At 55.7% G+C, this 20,700-nt stretch overlaps 2 protein-coding genes across 2 annotated transcripts; one reads left to right on the top strand and one right to left on the bottom strand.

Annotated features, from left to right (window-relative positions):
* Positions 1-424: 424 nt before the first annotated feature.
* LOC136375023 (EF-hand and coiled-coil domain-containing protein 1-like) lies at positions 425-2,798 on the bottom strand. The gene is made up of 2 exons (XM_066340377.1): positions 2,100-2,798; positions 425-836 (listed from the first exon to the last, which is right to left on the bottom strand). The coding sequence occupies exons 1-2, from the start codon at positions 2,733-2,735 to the stop codon at positions 426-428; spliced, it is 1,047 nt and encodes a 348-aa protein (XP_066196474.1). The 5' UTR covers positions 2,736-2,798; the 3' UTR covers position 425.
* Positions 2,799-18,729: 15,931 nt separating this feature from the next.
* Positions 18,730-20,692, top strand: LOC136375025 (EF-hand and coiled-coil domain-containing protein 1-like; the record flags this gene model as incomplete). The annotated part of the gene is given in 3 exon segments (XM_066340379.1): positions 18,730-18,912; positions 18,914-19,366; positions 20,642-20,692. Coding segments are annotated over 3 exon segments (687 nt in total), but the record flags the coding sequence as incomplete, so codon positions are not given.
* Between the last annotated feature and the right edge of the window lie 8 nt (positions 20,693-20,700).

The raw sequence follows: 20,700 nt of genomic DNA, 5'->3' as shown, positions 1-20,700 counted from the left end.
CCCCCAATTCCTAGAACATGCTGAAGAGTTTCATTTTGTGTGAAATGGAGTGTCAGCCATCTGATTACAGCTGGCTTGGGATGGGACCTAACGACCAGGAAATGCAGGCAAAAAAATAAGTGTGTTGGAAATGGTTTCTGAAGGACACCCTGGAATTTGTTTTGGAGCTTTCTTGAAGCATTTCTGTGTTGAATTCTGTTGTTGTGTGTCTGAGGAGTAACTTCAGCTCTCTGTAGATCAGCATCCTCACTTTGGCCTGGAGTGAGGGCCAAGATCTCCTGCAGACCCTTACCAAGAAAAGGGATAAGCAGCTTCTAATCTCCCTCTGGCCAGATTTTACAAGGTGTTTCAGAGACATTCAATAAGCTACAAACTCACTTGCGTCCCAACACTGATTTTATAGGCACTTTTTGACAGACTCCAACCTACCTGTAGTGCTGCAGTTGTGATTCCAGCTGCTGAATGTATGTTTGCAGATGTGGCACCTTGTTGGCTCTCACTTCCAGCTCCTTCACTTTGCCAAGACTGTTGAGGACAGCGTGTCTGGCCTCTTCCACCTTCCTCCTCATCTCTGCCTGCTCCCTCTTCAGGTGCCGGTTGCAATCTTCCAGGCTGACCAGAGCTTCCTGAGAGCTCTTCAGCTCCTTCTCCAGCTCCCGATTGAACCTGATGGCTTCCTCAATCTGCCCGTCCCTGGAGCTCCTGATGAGCTCCATTTCCTTCAGGACACTTTGGAGGCACTCGGCCTGGGAGTGGTTGGGTGTTAATGGTCTCTTACTCCCTACAAAGCAGAATCCTTCTTCTTTATGGCTGGCGTGGCTCTTCCTCAGTCCCACCTGTAATGAGCAGGAGCACAAAGCAGGGAGAAATTGAAGTGTTTTAATTAAGACTGAAAGTGGCTTAATTCTGGTGGCTTGCTTGCTTTCTTTCTTTCTTTCAATCACATAGAGTTGATCAGCAACTAAAGCTCCTTGACCATTGCCAAATAGAGAGAAATGGAAACAATCTCAGGAAAGTAGTTTTTAATACCTAGCTATGCATTTAATTTTCAAACTACTCACTATTACGTTACTGCTCACAGTTTTGTACAGCTTTAATGTCATTACTATGGTCTGTACTCAGGAGTCAAGTAGTGTGCTGAAAAAGGTATTTCCAATGAAGTTGTGTTCAGAAGAGAGCAGGGAGCAGCTGGGGGTGTTCTGGAGCTCTCTGCCGTTTTGACTCCTCCTGGGACATCTGAGTGGTGAGTTCATGTTTGCTGCTGATTTCCTTTCCCTTTTTGCAGATGAAAATGGGAGAAGTGTCTTTGAACTGCCTTGCTTGACATTGTCAAGAGGAACAGTCATCTACTGCAAGTGGAAGTGTCCCAGGTGGAGCAGAGCTCTGTGAGTGCTGTGTTAGGATCAAATCAGAGCTGGTCAGACCTGCCAGAACAATTGGTCCCCATGCTGCCCTTCACTGCTCTGCCTGCTCCACACTATTTCATGCCAGAGTAATTAAACTGCTGTTAAGTGTGCATGTGGTTCACTCGAGCCAGTACAGCAGAACCAGCAGAAACCAGCCCTGAATTCATGGGGCTCTGCACAGGAGCCCCAGACTCTTCATCAGCCTGCTGCAGCACTGGCTCCAACCCTGAACTCTTGTAACCACACTCTGAAGAAAACAGACTTCTAAGTTTTCTGAGGCACTTATGACCGAGGCACTGCATGTGCTTGTCCAAGTAGGAATCCAAAAGTTCTTTCTTACTTCAGAAAAAATTCTGCAGTGGTGCATAGCCAGCATATGTGGTATCGGCACATCCTGACTGCACCTGCAATAGAAGTAGCAGCATTGTACACGTGGGTTTCTTAAGCCGAACTCCCCTACACTTTTTAACGGAGTGCTCATCACAATATGCGTATTTAATGGCACTCTGGTGCCAAACATGAGTTCTCCTTAAATCCTCCCTGTACCGAAACTTTGCTAGAAAGTTAATGCCGAGGATGAACGAGCACCTTCGGTGTCAGTCTGGAGCTGGAGGGGTTATAAACACTCACTTTCCGAGAGCAGCATCTCTCCTGAAGCACTCGGGGCCCCCGGGAGCCCGGCGCAGGACTCACCTGCAGCGCCAGGCACCGCGCATCGCTGCTCTGCAGGGCGGCCCGCATGTCCTCCACCAGCTCCCGCAGGCTGCCGTTCTCCTCCTCCAGCTTGGCGATGCGGTCCTCGGCCTGCTCCAGCGCCACGATCTCCTCGTAGCACTCCGGGGAGCAGGGCCCCGGCGGCCGGCGCTCGGCGCTGCCCGCGGCTCGGCGCTCGGCGGGGCGGGCGCGGCGGCGGCGCCGGGGGCTCCGCAGGCGGATCTGGGTCTCGATGTGCTCGCTCTCCCGGCCCAGCGGCAGCCGCGGCCCCGCTCGGGTGCTGAAGTGGCCGCAGAGCCGAGCGTGGAACTGGCGGAAGGTGAGCTCGGCCGAGAGCCCGTCCCACAGCCCCGCGCACTCCTCGGGCTCCGCCGCCTCCTCCAGCCCCAGCACCTGGCACAGCGTGCGGAAATCCTCGCCGGGGATGCGGCCCGCCCCGGCGCAGTCCAGGTGGTGGAAGATCTCCTGCAGGTACTGGTCCAGGCCGGTGGCCAGCACGACGATCTCGTTCTCCGCGCCGCGGTCCAGCCCGTAGTGGTAGGCGAGGGCGCTGACCAGCCACTGAGTGCGCCGGGCCGGCCGCCCGTAGGGGTCCCAGCCTTCAGGCGGCTCCATCGCGCCCGCCCGGCCCGCGGAGCTGCCCGAGCATCCCGATCCCCGCCCGGCGCAGCGCTCGGCCCCGGCCCGCGGCGGGGCGGGACGGGCGGGGCGGGGCCGCCCCAGCGCCGCTCCCGGAGCGCCCCGGCTCGCCCCGCCGCCGAGCCGCCGCCGCCTTTGTCCGGCAGGAAAAGGGACTGCGGCGGAGCGGCCGGGTGCCGGCCCCGCTCCGTTGGTCTGCCGAGCCTGGGCCCCGAGCCAGATTTCTTCGCTAATTTGTCCCCAGTTCCTCTTTAATAACCCACGACCGGAGATTCTCAAACTCTGTGGCCTCTTAATAATGATGGCTGTGAAATACCGTTGCGGCACGAGAGAAATACTTCACGCTTTAGCACTGGCCATCTGAGGACTGGAGGTGTTCTCTTTTTTGGCTTGATCATGCTTCAGGACACAGGCTTGCTGAGTGCTGACTCTTGACACGAGCAAGACACGGTCCAGTTTGATCACTAAGGCTTGTGAACGAGTGCTTCCACTAAATTAAAAACCCAACGTTGCCTGAAAGCCGACCTTCTGTTCGCTCGGGCTTCCTCACCTCTGTAGAAGAGTGGACTTTATGGCGTTGCTATGTGGGTTTTAAGAGGTTTGCGATAGAGATGAGTAAGTGTTAAACTCGTTCAAACGAGCTGCCCAAAGCAGTGATATTAGTCTCTCTGTGGCTGAGGGGCAGGACCGGCGCTGTTGAACGCAGGCAGCAGCACGAGCAGGGCTCCTGCACACGCCACGAGCCGGGAGGGGACCGTGGCACCAGAGGGGACAGTGGCACCAGCCGTGCCCAAGGTCAGAACAGGGCGGCAAAGTCAGGTGGTGCTAACAGGCTGCATTAACAGCCCAGGCAAGGCGTGGTGAGGAGCCAGGTCTGGGGGCCATCCAAGGAGTCCTGACAAGAGCAAATCGCTCTCAGATTCTCTGGAGGACAAAAAAGGAGCAAACCGGCCCAGCTGATACGTGAGGAAAAGAGAATTCAAGTTCATTTAAAGCGCTGCTTAATAGGTGGCTGAGTTTCTTTTGAGTGAACTGATGCTAATATATATTTGCTGACATGTGGTGGGGTTGCTTTGCAAACAGATTTCGATGGGAAATTGCTGACCACATTTGGTTTTGTTCTTTAAGATAAGTCGAGCACTCGAGTAGCTTTGTTGAGGAATGGAGAATTGTTTGTAGCTCAGTATTTTCTCAGGAGGAGCCTTACATTTTAGCACAGGAGGGAGGTAAGGCAAAGGTTTAAAACTTTCCCCTCCTGAAGTGACAGACTTTCAGAGGAGTCTGGGAGGAGAAGTCCCTCAGCCACTGCCAGAGCTGTTTGCCTTCTCTGCAGGGTCAGTATTCTGGGAGTTCCACGAACCTCAACTGCCTCTGCATTTTCCTCTGCATATTCCTTGTTTATTGTACAGTACACAGGGAGAATATTTTGTGCTAGATTCTCCTCTGCGCTTTCAGGTCAATCTCGGTAATTCTGCTGATTTTCACGTCCAGATGAATTTTTATAGATACCAAGGAAATGGGGAGAAATACCATGGGGAATGAATAGCTCAAAAATTTGAGTGGCCCGACAACAGAAATAATGAAGTCTAAACTGAAGAATTTTTTTATTATTTTTCCCCTGATAGGCAGGGTAAAACATGCAATGCTATGAAGGGCCCCAAGCTGTTGGTGGCCCAAGCCCTGCTGTGGCTGGCCCAGTCCCAGTCCTAGCTGGACCAGGGTGGGGGGTTCGGGAGGGGAGGAGGTGGGGGGATCTCGGGGGCCTTGAGCTTGGCAGGAGGGCTGGGGGACCGTGGGGGAGGAACGGACAGCTCTGCCCTCTTGGGCAACTGCTGCTGCTGAGGCCATGTACGAAGACTGTCGAACCAGTCGTTCTCTGAGCTCTCTGGAGGTGAGGGAGAGTCACGCCGCGCGGGCCGGGATGCTGGAGCTGCAGCAGGGCGGCTGTGGAGAGAGCAGTGTGTGAGGGCCCGGCTGGCGCTGGCACACAGGGAGCCTCCTGCACAGCAGGGCCCAGAGCTGCCAAGGCTCCCCAGCACGGCTGCAGCTGCTGGCACAGCTTGGCCCAGCTGCACAGCTGCCCCTCAGGGCCCCGGCCAGCCGGGGATGGCTCTGGGCAGCTCCCTGGCCAGGAGCGGCCCCAAGCGCCTCTGCCTTTCCAGGGCAATCTGCTCCCTGCTCTTTCTCCTCCCCACCTTGCTCTGCCCCTGCCCGCTGCCCCTGGGGCTGCTCTTGGCCAGGCAGCCTCAGTGGGAGCCAGCACTGGCTGCAGCCCCAGCGGGCTCCCCAGGACAAGGCCCAGCAATTAAGAGGCCAATTAGAGCACTGGGCAGCAGCAGCAGAACCCTCAGCAGAGTTATCTGGACAACCCTGGACACACCAGAGCTCCACACCAGCCTTGCTGGGAGTGTTCCCAGACAATCATCGACCTTTAAAGGAGCTGGAGGATGGAGATCAACTGCAACTTACCGTTTCTTTTCCTTCCACCACCGGAACCCGACATAACACAAGACCATGGAAAGTGGCACAGTAAACAGTGTTACCACTGTGCCTACCATGCAGGACTTGCGCACATCCTGGGGGCAGAGAACTCTTTGGGGGCTCGGTGGATTCTGGGCATCCATATCTGACTTGCCAAGCATATCTGTGGGAGCAATGGGGAGCGTGAGCCCGTGCTGTGCCCCACTGCTGAGCTGGCAGCACGGTGCACACGGCCAGGACGTTCTGTGTTTCCCTCAGAGCTGGGCCTGCAGGCACCTTGGTGCCCCTTGGCACAGCAGGAGGGACCTTGGGGCACCAGTGCCCTTTCCCAGGGGCTGTCAACGAGCTCCAGAGGCCTCCAAGCCCGAGTGCCTGCAGCTTTGGCTGCTGCCGGGCAGTGCAAGGGCAGGGGCTGGGAAAGAGCTGCTGCCACACAGCCCCAGCGAGGGCTGAGCCTGGCACAGCAATTACCCTCTTTAACTGTGTCCATGTCTGTGTCTGTGTCTGTGTGTGGCATCTCTTCATGTCCTGGGGCTGGCACGGAATCATTGCTTGCTAGAGAATGTGCCGCCATCTGCGCGATCTTTTGCTGCATCTCTTGAGAAAGGAAAAGGCACAGCTGGATCAGATGGAACCATCTGTCGTCCGGGCAGGGGAATCTTCAGGAGGCATTGCTTGTCAAAGACATGGATAAGGATTGGGGAAACGGCCAGGTTATTGGGGCTGGGCCCTCCCTCCTCCAAACAGCCCCTACACCTGATGTATCCAGAGCCCCGGAAACTGCAGGGATCCCAGCGTGTGCCTGGCCCCTGGTGCACTTTGGGCTGCCTGTCTGCTGATGCCCAATGCCTTCCTGCAGAGCCTGGGGAGAAGCTGCAGCCAGGCCAGGCTGGGAAACAGCCCTGCAGGCTGTGGAAGCAGCAGTGGGGCAGCGAGGTTGCCATGGATCCCTTCCCACTGGGCCAGGCAGAGCGTGTCCAGAGCAGCAGAGCAAGGCCCTGGCTGGGAGTGTCTGGAGAAGACTCAGGGACATGAACCCACCACGGTGTCTCTCCAGTTCACTCAGCATCTGGTCCAGACGTTTGGCTGCCTCCAGGGATTTCTTGTCTGCCATGTCTTTGTTCTTCTGTCTAGCACGTCCTGAATGGAAAGTAGTTCCATTTCTTCTTCAGGCCGCAGTGCCAGTGAGGGCCCCTGGGTGACTGGTGCCCTCCCAGGCACTGCCTCATGTCTGCTTTCTGCTCAGGAGAAAGGACAGGGGCACCTCGTGCTTGCAGTGGCCCCACACTGGGATGGAAGGAGCCCCTTGAGGAACAGTGAGAGGAGAAAGGATTCCCTGGAGCTGCCAGTAGCTCTGATCTGAGCCCCAGGCAGGGCCAGGGCTTGGCAGTGGCAGCAGGAGCAGCTCAGGCTCCCTGGGGCTGCCAAAGGAGCCACCCAAGGCACAGCCCCGGAGCACAGCCCTGGGCCTGGCCCCTTCCCTCTCTGCTCTTCTCCGTGGCTGCACAGAGCACACGGAAGGACACCCTGGCATTGCACACGGGAAGAGGATTGACAGCTCAATGCTCCTTCCTGCCACTGACAGTGATCCTGTGGGACCACTCAGGGCTCCAGAAGGGAGCAGGGAAAGGTTTCCAGAATCCATCACTCCTGAGATGTCCTTAAGGAAAATGGCCCCTGAATGAGCTCCTGCCCCAGTAACACTGATTTTTCATTCAGGAAAGGGATGCTGAGAACTTGCCTCCAGTAAGTCCCATGTCATTGAAACTCTCAACCATCCAAGTTGCTGGAATAATTTTCCCAGCAAGATTATCTAGAAAGGAGCACAGATGAGAAGCATTTCCATGGAGTTCTGGGATCCCCTTCTGCCTTAGGGAACGGGGCACTGCCAGGGGGTCGGGTCAGGCGGTGGGAGGCAGATGTCAGGGGACAGGGCCAAAGCTGCACAGGGGTCTGGGGAGCTCTGGCCTGGCTCTGGTAACTCTCCACAATCTTTCCCATGCCCTGGGAGCCATCCCTAGAGGGCAGGCAGTGCCAATCAGAAGACCTGGCTGCTCAGGCCTCAGCAGAGCTCAGGCTCATAGAAGCAATTACCTCCTGTGACTGTGCCTGGCATCGCCTCCCATCCTGCAGCAGAGTCTGCCATGGAGCCACTGCTTCCTCCGGGAAACGCTGCTTTCAGCACATCTTCTCCGTCCACTTCTGGAAACAAGGACAGCTCTGTCAGATTGAAGCATTCCCCATTGGAGAGGGGGTACCTCCAGGAGGCAATGCTTGTCAAAGACATGGATAAGGATTAGGAATCTCTATAAACTTTTTGTGTAGGCCAGGGCCATCCATCTGCAAAGAGCCACCCTTCTTGAACTACCCAGAGCCTGGGAAGCTGCAGGGATCTCAGGCTGTGCCTGGCCCCTGCTGCACTTTGGGCTCCCTATCTGCTGATGCCCAATGTATTCCCGCAGAGCCTGGGGAGAAGCTGCAGCCAGGCCAGGCTGGGAAACAGCCCTGCAGGCTGTGAAAGCAGCAGTGGGGCAGCCAGGCTGCCATGGATCCCTTCCCGCTGGGCCGGGCACGGCGTGTCCAGAGGTGCAGAGCAAGGCCCCGGCTGGGAGTGTCAGGAGAAGGCTCAGGGACATGCACCCACCATGCTGTCTCTCCAGTTCACTCAGCATCTGGTCCAGAAGTTCAGAAGGCTTCGAAGATTGATCTTCTCCTCTAGGTTTGTTCTTCACTGTTGGAGGACGTGAACAGAAAGCACTTCAGTTTCCAAAGAATGGATCCCACAAACCCAGGGCTCAGCCTGTGGGGTCAGCAGGGAAACACGACTCACCACTGTGATGGGAGCTGGGCTTCTGTGCAGTATCCGGGCCAGGAGCTGGAAATGTCTTCCCCGCAGACAGACCTGTAACTCAACAGGCACAGAACCTTCTGTTACCTAGCACCTGCCAGATTGACAATCACTACTCCATGGAAGAACATAGATATCTTACCTATGGGAGGTCCCTCTGGATCCAAACTATCTTCCAGCCAAGGTGCTGGAAAAACATTCCCAGTATCCCAGTCTAGAAGAGAGCACCGATGAGAAGCATTTCCATGGAGCATGGGCAGCATCCCTGGAGGGCAGGCACTGCCAAGCAGCAGAGATGGCAGCTCAAGCCTCAACAGGGCTCAGGCCCAGAGGCTCAGCAATTACCTCCTGTGACTGTGCCTTTCATTGTCTCCCTTCCTGCAGCAGAGTCTGCCATGGAGCCACTGCTTCCTCCGGGAAATATTGTCTTCAGCACATTGTCTCCTTGCATCTCTGGAGAAACAGAAGGAGCACAGTTGGATCACTTGGAAACATTCACCATCAGGGAGGTGGTATCTTCAGGAGACCAAAGCTTGTCTAAGTCATGGAAAAGATTCAAAAGAAAGGCCAGCTTATTGGGGCTGGCAGGCCCGCCCTCTGCCAAACAGGTGCCCCTCCTGATGTACCCAGAGCCCAGGAAACTGCAGGGATCTCGGGGTGTGCCTGGCCCCTGGTGCACTTTGGGCTGCCTGTCTGCTGATGCCCAATGCCTTCCTGCAGAGCCTGGGGAGAAGCTGCAGCCAGGCCAGGCTGTGAAACAGCCCTGCAGGCTGTGAAAGCAGCAGTAGGGCAGCCAGGCTGCCGTGGATCCCTTCCCGCTGTGCCGGGCACGGCGTGTCCAGAGGTGCAGACCAAGGCCCCGGCTGAGAAAGTAGTTCCATTTCTTCTTCAGGCCGCAGTGCCAGTGAGGGCCCCTGGGTGAGTGGTGCCCTCCCAGGCACTGCCTCATGTCTGCTTTCTGCTCAGGAGCAGGGACAGGGGCACCTCGTGCTTGCAGTGGCCCCACACTGGGATGGAAGGAGCCCCTTGAGGGACAGTGAGAGGAGAAAGGACTCCCTGGAGCTGCCAGTAGCTCTGATCTGAGCCCCAGGCAGGGCCAGGGCTTGGCAGTGGCAGCAGGGGCAGCGGGCAGTGGCAGCTCAGGCTCCCTGGGGCTGCCAAAGGAGCCACCCAAGGCACAGCCCCGGAGCACAGCCCTGGGCCTGGCCCCTTCCCTCTCTGCTCTTCTCCGTGGCTGCACAGAGCACACGGAAGGACACCCTGGCATTGCACACGGGAAGGACACCCTGGCATTGCACACGGGAAGAGGATTGACAGCTCAATGCTCCTTCCTGCCACTGACAGTGATCCTGTGGGACCACTCAGGGCTCCAGAAGGGAGCAGGGAAAGGTTTCCAGAATCCATCACTCCTGAGATGTCCTTAAGGAAAATGGCCCCTGAATGAGCTCCTGCCCCAGTAACACTGATTTTTCATTCAGGAAAGGGATGCTGAGAACTTGCCTCCAGTAAGTCCCATGTCATTGAAACTCTCATCCATCCAAGTTGCTGGAATAATTTTCCCAGCAAGATTATCTAGAAAGGAGCACAGATGAGAAGCATTTCCATGGAGTGCTGGGATCCCCTTCTGCCTTAGGGAACGGGGCACTGCCAGGGGGTTGGGTCAGGCCGTGGGAGGCAGATGTCAGGGGACAGGGTCAAAGCTGCAGAGGGGCCTGGGGAGCTCTGGGCTGGCTCTGGTCACTCTCCACACTCTTTGCACGCCCTATTCAGCACCCCCGGAGAGGAAACTGGAGCAGCCCAGGCCCCATTGCAGCCCTCTCCCTCCCAGAGGAAACCCTCCCTAAAGGCTGGGGAAAACCATCACCAAGGCTCCCCGGGGAGAAGGGAGCGCTGTCCCAGGAAAGGGCAGCCAGGCCCCGGCTCACCTGCTCCCCGCGCTCGCCACGGAGCAGCCTGGGCAGCCCTGGCAGGCAGGGCCACTGCCAGCAGGAGCAGGAGCAAGAGGCGCAGAGCAAGGGCCATGGTGCCTTGCCCTGAGCCAGTGCCCAGCTCTTGCTGCCACCGCTGTCCTCACAACAAGGTCCCAATGTCAGCACCGCCACTGCTGCCGCAGCAGTTGTGGTCAGGGACTGACTGCTGGGTCCTTGTGGTGCTGTGCAACCACGGGGCTCTGGGGCCTCTGTGACCTCAGAGCCTGCTGTGACCTCAGCCTGATGTCACCTCAGAGCCTGCTGTGACCTCAGCCTGATGTCACCTCAGAGCCTGCTGTGATCTCCTGGCCCCGGCTATACCCTCAGAGTGTACTTCCATCTTTTTTAATAGGCTGTTTGGCTGTAAATGTTTGGCTTCATCAAAGGGCCATGGCTTCCCAAAACCTTTGTTTTACCTGCTGACTTTCCTGTGAGCCTCTGCCAAGGAGCAGCAAGGTGCCTGCAGGCCCAGATCTGGGGGAAACACGGAACGTCCTGGCCGTGTGCACCGTGCTGCCAGCTCAGCAGTGGGGCACAGCACGGGCTCACCCTCCTCATTGCTCCCACAGGTGCAGCTGCCACCACAACACGTGTTCCTGACTCCCAGAAGGGAATCAGAAGGGGTCTCTGTCAAGGAACGCGCTGTTTGCTTGTGATAAGGGTAAGATTGGCCATCTATTTCTGCCAGGAAACTATTTGGAAGTGCTCACCTGAACCTTGACTGAGAGCTTCCCGGATCTGCCCTTCTGTTCCAATAAAGAGATGGAGATGTCCATCCACAGGCTGTGCCAGCCAACACAGCCCAGCAGGGCAGGAGAAGAGCCCGGGGCCAGCACAGCTCTTTGGGCAGTGGCTCCTTGGAGGGACCCGGGCCAAACCCATCCCTGAGCAGCCACTGCCACCCCCGCGCCTCCCTGCCCTGTGACAGCTCCCCCAGCCCAAGGGGACGGACTGTCAAGAAGTGTACAGCCAGGAAAGAGATTGTCCCAGGAATTGTGTGCTGCTCTTCTTCTCGGGAATTGGTTCCAGAAACATCCCTTAGATTGCTGTAAATGCCCACACATGGTCTCATAAGCGCCTTTGCTTTTGAGTCTGCACTCAGAAATTTTGCAACAAATCCAACAATAAATTACAGGTTACCTCTGTGAATTGCTACACGACAGTTTCCTTCATTTATTCCCTATTCTGTGAGGTTCCTGTATATAGTAATGGTCTTGAGGATCTCTTATTTTGTTCAGTCTTTTCTTTTTTTCATACTTGTTGTGGTTTCACATTCGCCAAATTTCATTTATCAACTGGGAGATAGAAGTTTGGGAGAAAAAGGCAAAACAGGCACAACTTAAAAGTAAAAACAGATAGATTTTATTACTATACACTAAAGGAAAAGAGAAAAAGTAAAAAATGAAATATTCAAACATCTTCCCCCCACTCCCCAAACTGCTCACTTTCCCACTCACCACAGAGCGAAAACTATGATTTTCAGTCAGTTGCCACCATTTCAACACGATCCTACATCACCTTGGGAGAGGAGCCTCTCTAGGGTTATGGAGAACACGCCACAACAAAAGGTCTGGTGGCTCTCAAGGCCACAGATCTGCAACCGCCTGGAATTTTTGCAGATTCTGTGCAGTCTCACCCATATAACAGTTTTCCAAACTGTTGATGAGCTTCCACATGTTTGGGGTATTGTTTTAAGAATGCTTTTCTGGTACAAAACAGGGATTCTCTTCCATCTCTAAATTTGCCTCTATCTCAAAAGAAATAGAGACCTCCTTGTTCTTTCCCAGGAGCCAGGGACATATTCTAATCAAAATTCTCAACTAAAACCCAGGTATATCAATACACACAACCCTTTGGCCAGAACTTGCATTCCCCCAAGCAGCACTAGGATATTGCCAAAACAGTCCATTTCCCCCATAATTCACATCTAGAGAAGTTCGCTCAGAAGCGTCCACTTCCTCCATCCCATCTTCCAATAGTCTTTCTCAGTTCTTTCACTGACTTTGTTTCAATGCTGTCTCTCTACATTTCAAATCACTGTCTTCCGTGGAGGAGGGAAAAGGGTTAAAGTCTTTGCCCAGAGTTTTTCTCTCCAGCGGACTCCTGAAACTTCAAGGCCACAGGTGACGGGAGGAGGAAGGGAGAGAGACAGAGCACAAGCTCAGGAACGCTGATGGACGAAACCTCCTCCACCCCTGGTCAGATCTAAAGCCACTCAAACCTGGATCAGCTCCCTGGAGCTCTGGAGAAAAGTTCTTAAAAAGTCTCTCCTCCTTCGGACCAGAGGCTCTGGCAACCAAGGCCCAGAGCAGGGCCACCGTGGTCCTGGCGCAGGGCCAGACTGCTGGTCTGCACTCCTCCTCCTCCTCTCCCCACCGGAGGGGCCAGGAGGGGACAGAGGGGACACGGCCAGCCCTGGCCGCTGTCCCACAGGCAGGGCCGCCCTCGAGGGGGCCTGGCCCCGGGGGGCCCAGCCCGAACCCCGACTCACGAGATGGTGTTACCTCCTTGCCGGCCAGAAAAGGAAAAGGGACAAGTCACTTGGGAACTTGTGATTTAAGATTGTTTCCAGAGACATAGAAACACTCCCATTCGTCAGCCAAGCTGTCAATCACAATCCATGCCAGAACTTCCTTAGGAAAAAAACTTTTCAAATGCATGCTAAACCACCACAATACTGAAACAGGTGAAACAGCCTTTTCGTTTTCAGTTTTGACAGGTCTGGTTTTTTTCTTAGCCTGATGGTTTACTATAAATCCACATGCAGACTTATTTTTATTTAGGTTCTTTTTGTTCCCCAAGAAAATATTTTGACAATGTGTTGTTTGCTTCTTAGTTAATGTTCCATATATGAACAATTTGAGCCTGTTTTTATAGGAATATAAAGATCTCAGAAAGCTGGGTTTTCATTTGGATGACGCCCTCTCTCCTTGTTCCCCAGCTTTTACTATGATCCTTTTGAAACATTCTGAGGGTAGTAGAGTTATTTGGGAAATGCTTGGCTTCACCTGCTGGCTAATGGATTATTATTTTAGTGCTATAAACACATATTGCTTCAAGCTTCACAGCCACAGTCCTGATTTGTTGCTCACTGCAGGGATGCCTGTCTGAATTAAAACAGTGTTTGTGAGGCAGCTGAAGAGCTTCAGACCTCAGAGTTGAAAATTTCTGGGAGAAGGAAGAGGAAAAGAGGATAACACTTCTAGAACGTCAGAAGTGTTCTAGACTACATCTGTCGTCAAATGTCATTTACAGAAAAACTCTCTACAGTGCCAGACCCCAGGACAAATTACACAACACTGCCTAATAATGCATCAGCCTTAATTACAGTGAAAAGTAGGTCTTAATTACAGTCTGATTAGAACAAATCAAACACTGTGTGAATGGCAAGAAGAATTTGCTTGTGAACAGATGAGTATGTCCCACTCAATTATGAACAAAATTTTTCTTGGAAGAAAGAAGCCATGGAGCAATGCAGGGCAGAGAAGGCCTTGGGAGTGCTCTCCACCCCTTCATCCCCCAGCCAGTGAGATCAGCTGGGCGGGGACTGGTTCACAGCCCTGCACAGAGCTGCTGGGCAGGACGAGCTCCCTTCTGAAGAACACAGATCCCACTTCCCACACAATCCCACTTTCCACCATGGCTCTGAGGTGACATCAGGCTGAGGTCACAGCAGGCTCTGAGGTGACATCAGGCTGAGGTCACAGCAGGCTCTGAGGTCACAGAGGCCCCAGAGCCCCGTGGTTGCACAGCACCACAGGGACCCAGCAGTCAGTTCCTGACCACAACTGCTGCGGCAGCAGCGGCGGCGGAGGTGCTGGCATTCAGGACAGCAGTGTCAGGACAGCGGTGGCAGCAAGAGCTGGGCACTGGCTCAGGGCAAGGCACCATGGCCCTTGCTCTGCGCCTCTTGCTCCTGCTCCTGCTGGCAGTGGCCCTGGCTGCCAGGCCTGCCCAGGCTGCTCCGTGGCGAGCGCGGGGAGCAGGTGAGCCGGGGCCTGGCTGCCCTTTCCCAGGACAGCGCTCCCTTCTCCCCTGGGAGCCTTGGGGATGGTTTTCCCCAGCCTGTAGGGAGGGTTTCCTCTGGGAGGGAGAGAGCTGCAATGGGGCCTGGGCCGCTCCAGTTTCCTCTCCAGGGGTGCTGAATAGGGCGTGCAAAGAGTGTGGAGAGTGACCAGAGCCAGCCCAGAGCTCCCCAGGCCCCTCTGCAGCTTTGACCCTGTCCCCTGACATCTGCCTCCCACGGCCTGACCCGAGCCCCTGGCAGTGCCCCTTTCCCTAAGGCAGAAGGGGATCCCAGAACTCCATGGAAATGCTTCTCATCTGTGCTCCTTTCTAGATAATCTTGCTGGGAAAATTATTCCAGCAACTTGGATGGATGAGAGTTTCAATGACATGGGACTTACTGGAGGCAAGTTCTCAGCATCCCTTTCCTGAATGAAAAATCAGTGTTACTGGGGCAGGAGCTCATTCAGGGGCCATTTTCCTTAAGGACATCTCAGGGGTGAAGGATTCTGGAAACCTTTCCCTACTCCCTACTGGAGCCCTGAGTGGTCCCACAGGATCACTGTCAGTGGCAGGAAGGAGCATTGAGCTGTCAATCCTCTTCCCATGTGCAATGCCAGGGTGTCCTTCCGTGTGCTCTGTGCAGCCACGGAGAAGAGCAGAGAGAGAAGGGGCTGGGCCCAGGGCTGTGCCCCGGGGCTGTGCCTTGGGTGGCTCCTTTGGCAGCCCCAAGGAGCCTGAGCTGCCACTGCCCGCTGCCCCTGCTGCCACTGCCAAGCCCTGGCCCTGCCTGGGGCTCAGATCAGAGCTACTGGCAGCTCCAGGGAATCCTTTCTCCTCTCACTGTCCCTCAAGGGGCTCCTTCCATCCCAGTGTGGGGCCACTGCAAGCACGAGGTGCCCCTGTCCCTGCTCCTGAGCAGAAGGCAGAGATGGTGGAGTGCCTGGGAGGGCACCAGTCACCCAGGGGCCCTCACTTGCATTGCGGTCTGAAAAAGAAATGGAACTATTTTCCATTCAGGTCGTCCTAGACAGAAGAACAAAGACATGGCAGACAGGAAATCCCTGGAGGCAGCCAAACGTCTGGACCAGATGCTGAGTGAACTGGAGAGACACCGTGGTGGGTTCATGTCCCTGAGCCTTCTCCTGACACTCCCAGCCGGGGCCTTGCTCTGCACCTCTGGACACGCTGTGCCCGGCACAGTGGGAAAGGATCCACGGAAGCCTCGCTGCCCCACTGCTGCTTCCACAGCCTGCAGGGCTGTTTCCCAGCCTGGCCATGCTGCAGCTTCTCCCCAGGCTCTGCAGGAAGGCATTGGGCATCAGCAGACAGGCAGCCCAAAGTGCACCAGGGGCCAGGCACACGCTGGGATCCCTGCAGTTTCCGGGGCTCTGGGTACATCAGGTGTAGGGGCTGTTTGGAGGAGGGAGGGCCCAGCCCCAATAACCTGGCCGTTTCCCCAATCCTTATCCATGACTTTGACAAGCATTGCCTCCTGAAGATGCCCCCGCCCGGATGACAAATGTTTCCATCTGATCCAGCTGTGCCTTTTCCTTTCTCAAGAGATGCAGCAAAAGATCGCGCAGATGGCGGCACATTCTCTAGGAAGCAATGATTCCGTGCCAGCCCCAGGACATGAAGAGATGCCACACACAGACACAGACACAGACATGGACACAGTTAAAGAGGGTAATTGCTGTGCCAGGCTCAGCCCTCGCTGGGGCTGTGTGGCAGCAGCTCTTTCCCAGCCCCTGCCCTTGCACTGCCTGGCAGCAGCCAAAGCTGCAGGCACCCGGGCTTGGAGGCCTCTGGAGCTCGTTGACAGCCCCTGGGAAAGGGCACTGGTGCCCCAAGGTCCCTCCTGCTGTGCCAAGGGGCACCAAGGTGCCTGCAGGCCCAGCTCTAAGGGAAACACAGAACGTCCTGGCCGTGTGCACCGTGCTGCCAGCTCAGCAGTGGGGCACAGCACGGGCTCACGCTCCCATTGCTCCCACAGATATGCTTGGCAAGTCAGATATGGATGCCCAGAATCCACCGAGCCCCCAAAGAGTTCTCTGCCCCCAGGATGTGCGCAAGTCCTGCATGGTAGGCACAGTGGTAACACTGTTTACTGTGCCACTTTCCATGGTCTTGTGTTATGTCGGGTTCCGGTGGTGGAAGGAAAAGAAACGGTAAGTTGCAGTTGATCTCCATCCTCCAGCTCCTTTAAAGGTCGATGATTGTCAGGGAACACTCCCAGCAAGGCTGGTGTGGAGCTCTGGTGTGTCCAGGGTTGTCCAGATAACTCTGCTGAGGGTTCTGCTGCTGCTGCCCAGTGCTCTAATTGGCGTCTTAATTGCTGGGCCTTGTCCTGGGGAGCCCGCTGGGGCTGCAGCCAGTGCTGGCTCCCACTGAGGCTGCCTGGCCAAGAGCAGCCCCAGGGGCAGCGGGCAGGGGCAGAGCAAGGTGGGGAGGAGAAAGAGCAGGGAGCAGATTGCCCTGGAAAGGCAGAGGCGCTTGGGGCCGCTCCTGGCCAGGGAGCTGCCCAGAGCCATCCCCGGCTGGCCGGGGCCCTGAGGGGCAGCTGTGCAGCTGGGCCAAGCTGTGCCAGCAGCTGCAGCCGTGCTGGGGGGCCTTGGCAGCTCTGGGCCCTGCTGTGCAGGAGGCTCCCTGTGTGCCAGCGCCAGCCGGGCCCTCACACACTGCTCTCTCCACAGCCGCCCTGCTGCAGCTCCAGCATCCCGGCCCGGGCGGCGTGACTCTCCCTCACCTCCAGAGAGCTCAGAGAACGACTGGTTCGAAAGTCTTCGTACATGGCCTCAGCAGCAGCAGTTGCCCAAGAGGGCAGAGCTGTCCGTTCCTCCGCCACGGTCCCCCAGCCCTCCTGCCAAGCGCAAGGCCCCCGAGATCCCCCCACCTCCTCCCCTCCCGAACCCCCCACCCTGGTCCAGCTAGGACTGGGACTGGGCCAGCCACAGCAGGGCTTGGGCCACCAACAGCTTGGGGCCCTTCATAGCATTGCATGTTTTACCCCGCCTATCAGGGGAAAAAATAATAAAAAAATTCTTCAGTTTGGACTTCATTATTTCTGTGGCCGGGCCGCTCAAATTTTGAGCTATTCATTCTCCATGGTATTTCTCCCCATTTCCTTGGTATCTATAAAAATTCATCTGGACGTGAAAATCAGCAGAATTACCGAGATTGACCTGAAAGCGCAGAGGAGAATCTAGCACAAAATATTCTCCCTGTGTACTGTACAATAACAAGGAATATGCAGAGGAAAAATGCAGAGGCAGTTGAGGTTCGTGGAAACTCCCAGAATACTGACCCTGCAGAGAAGGCAAACAGCTCTGGCAGTGGCTGAGGGACTTCTCCTCCCAGACTCCTCTGAAAGTCTGTCACTTCAGGAGGGGAAAGTTTTAAACCTTTGCCTTACCTTCCTCCTGTGCTAAAATGTAAGGCTCCTCCTGAGAAAATACTGAGCTACAAACAATTCTCCATTCCTCAACAAAGCTACTCGAGTGCTCGACTTATCTTAAAGAACAAAACCAAATGTGGTCAGCAATTTCCCATCGAAGTCTGTTTGCAAAGCAACCCCACCACATGTGAGCAAATATATATTAGCATCAGTTCACTCAAAAGAAACTCAGCCCCGTATTAAGCAGCGCTTTAAATGAACTTGAATTCTCTTTTCCTCACGTATCAGCTGGGCCGGTTTGCTCCTTTTTTGTCCTCCAGAGAATCTGAGAGCGATTTGCTCTTGTCAGGACTCCTTGGATGGCCCCCAGACCTGGCTCCTCACCACGCCTTGCCTGGGCTGTTAATGCAGCCTGTTAGCACCACCTGACTTTGCCGCCCTGTTCTGACCTTGGGCACGGCTGGTGCCACTGTCCCCTCTGGTGCCACGGTCCCCTCCCGGCTCGTGGCGTGTGCAGGAGCCCTGCTCGTGCTGCTGCCTGCGTTCAACAGCGCCGGTCCTGCCCCTCAGCCACAGAGAGACTAAAATCACTGCTTTGGGCAGCTCGTTTGAACGAGTTTAAACACTTACTCATCTCTATCGCAAACCTCTTAAAACCCACATAGCAACACCATAAAAGTCCACTCTTCTACAGAGGTGAGGAAGCCCGAGCGAACAGAAGGTCGGCTTTCAGGCAACGTTGGGTTTTTAATTAGTGGAAGCACTCGTTCACAAGCCTTAGTGATCAAACTGGACCGTGTCTTGCTCGTGTCAAGAGTCAGCACTCAGCAAGCCTGTGTCCTGAAGCATGATCAAGCCAAAAAAGAGAACACCTCCAGTCCTCAGATGGCCATTGCTAAAGCGTGAAGTATTTCTCTCGTGCCGCAACGGTATTTCACAGCCATCATTATTAAGAGGCCACAGAGTTTGAGAATCTCCGGTCGTGGCTTATTAAAGAGGAACAAATTAGCCAAGAAATCGGACACACGCTCGGGGCCCAGGCTCGGCAGACAAACGGAGCGGGGCCGGCACCCGGCCGCTCCGCCGCAGTCCCTTTTCCTGCCGGACAAAGGCGGCGGCGGCTCGGCGGCGGGGCGAGCCGGGGCGCTCCGGGAGCGGCGCTGGGGCGGCCCCGCCCCGCCCGTCCCGCCCCGCCGCGGGCCGGGGCCGAGCGCTGCGCCGGGCGGGGATCGGGATGCTCGGGCAGCTCCGCGGGCCGGGCGGGGCGCGATGGAGCCGCCTGAAGGCTGGGACCCCTACGGGCGGCCGGCCCGGCGCACTCAGTGGCTGGTCAGCGCCCTCGCCTACCACTACGGGCTGGACCGCGGCGCGGAGAACGAGATCGTCGTGCTGGCCACCGGCCTGGACCAGTACCTGCAGGAGATCTTCCACCACCTGGACTGCGCCGGGGCGGGGCCGCATCCCCGGCGAGGATTTCCGCACGCTGTGCCAGGTGCTGGGGCTGGAGGAGGCGGCGGAGCCCGAGGAGTGCGCGGGGCTGTGGGACGGGCTCTCGGCCGAGCTCACCTTCCGCCAGTTCCACGCTCGGCCCTGCGGCCACTTCAGCACCCGAGCGGGGCCGCGGCTGCCGCTGGGCCGGGAGAGCGAGCACATCGAGACCCAGATCCGCCTGCGGAGCCCCCGGCGCCGCCGCCGCGCCCGCCCCGCCGAGCGCCGAGCCGCGGGCAGCGCCGAGCGCCGGCCGCCGGGGCCCTGCTCCCCGGAGTGCTACGAGGAGATCGTGGCGCTGGAGCAGGCCGAGGACCGCATCGCCAAGCTGGAGGAGGAGAACGGCAGCCTGCGGGAGCTGGTGGAGGACATGCGGGCCGCCCTGCAGAGCAGCGATGCGCGGTGCCTGGCGCTGCAGGTGAGTCCTGCGCCGGGCTCCCGGGGGCCCCGAGTGCTTCAGGAGAGATGCTGCTCTCGGAAAGTCAGTGTTTGTAACCCCTCCAGCTCCAGACTGACACCGAAGGTGCTCGTTCATCCTCGGCATTAACTTTTTAGCAAAGTTTCGGTACAGGGAGGATTTAAGGAGAACTCATGTTTGGCACCAGAGTGCCATTAAATACGCATATTGTGATGAGCACTCCGTTAAAAAGTGTAGGGGAGTTCGGCTTAAGAAACCCACGTGTACAATGCTGCTACTTCTATTGCAGGTGCAGTCAGGATGTGCCGATACCACATATGCTGGCTATGCACCACTGCAGAATTTTTTCTGAAGTAAGAAAGAACTTTTGGATTCCTACTTGGACAAGCACATGCAGTGCTCGGTCATAAGTGCCTCAGAAAACTTAGAAGTCTGTTTTCTTCAGAGTGTGGTTACAAGAGTTCAGGGTTGGAGCCAGTGCTGCAGCAGGCTGATGAAGAGTCTGGGGCTCCTGTGCAGAGCCCATGAATTCAGGGCTGGTTTCTGCTGGTTCTGCTGTACTGGCTCGAGTGAACCACATGCACACTTAACAGCAGTTTAATTACTCTGGCATGAAATAGTGTGGAGCAGGCAGAGCAGTGAAGGGCAGCATGGGGACCAATTGTTCTGGCAGGTCTGACCAGCTCTGATTTGATCCTAACACAGCACTCACAGAAGCTCTGCTCCACCTGGGACACTTCCACTGCAGTAGATGACTGTTCCTCTTGACAATGTCAAGCAAGGCAGTTCAAAGACACTTCTCCCATTTTCATCTACAAAAAGGGAAAGGAAATCAGCAGCAAACATGAACTCACCACTCAGATGTCCCAGGAGGAGTCAAAACGGCAGAGAGCTCCAGAACACCCCCAGCTGCTCCCTGCTCTCTTCTGAACACAACTTCATTGGAAATACCTTTTTCAGCACACTACTTGACTCCTGAGTACAGACCATAGTAATGACATTAAGCTGTACAAAACTGTGAGCAGTAACGTAATAGTGAGTAGTTTGAAAATTAAATGCATAGCTAGGTATTAAAAACTACTTTCCTGAGATTGTTTCCATTTCTCTCTATTTGGCAATGGTCAAGGAGCTTTAGTTGCTGATCAACTCTATGTGATTGAAAGAAAGAAAGAAAGAAGAAAAGAAAGAAGAAAGAAAGCCACTAGAATGAAGCCACTTTCAGTCTTAATTAAAACACTTCAATTTCTCCCTGCTTTGTGCTCCTGCTCATTACAGGTGGGACTGAGGAAGAGCCACGCCAGCCATAAAGAAGAAGGATTCTGCTTTGTAGGGAG

The sequence above is a fragment of the Sylvia atricapilla genome, unplaced genomic scaffold, assembly GCF_009819655.1.
Source record: "Sylvia atricapilla isolate bSylAtr1 unplaced genomic scaffold, bSylAtr1.pri scaffold_74_arrow_ctg1, whole genome shotgun sequence".
In the NCBI taxonomy this organism is placed as follows: domain Eukaryota; kingdom Metazoa; phylum Chordata; class Aves; order Passeriformes; family Sylviidae; genus Sylvia; species Sylvia atricapilla.
This window is presented reverse-complemented; position numbering and strand designations above follow the sequence as displayed.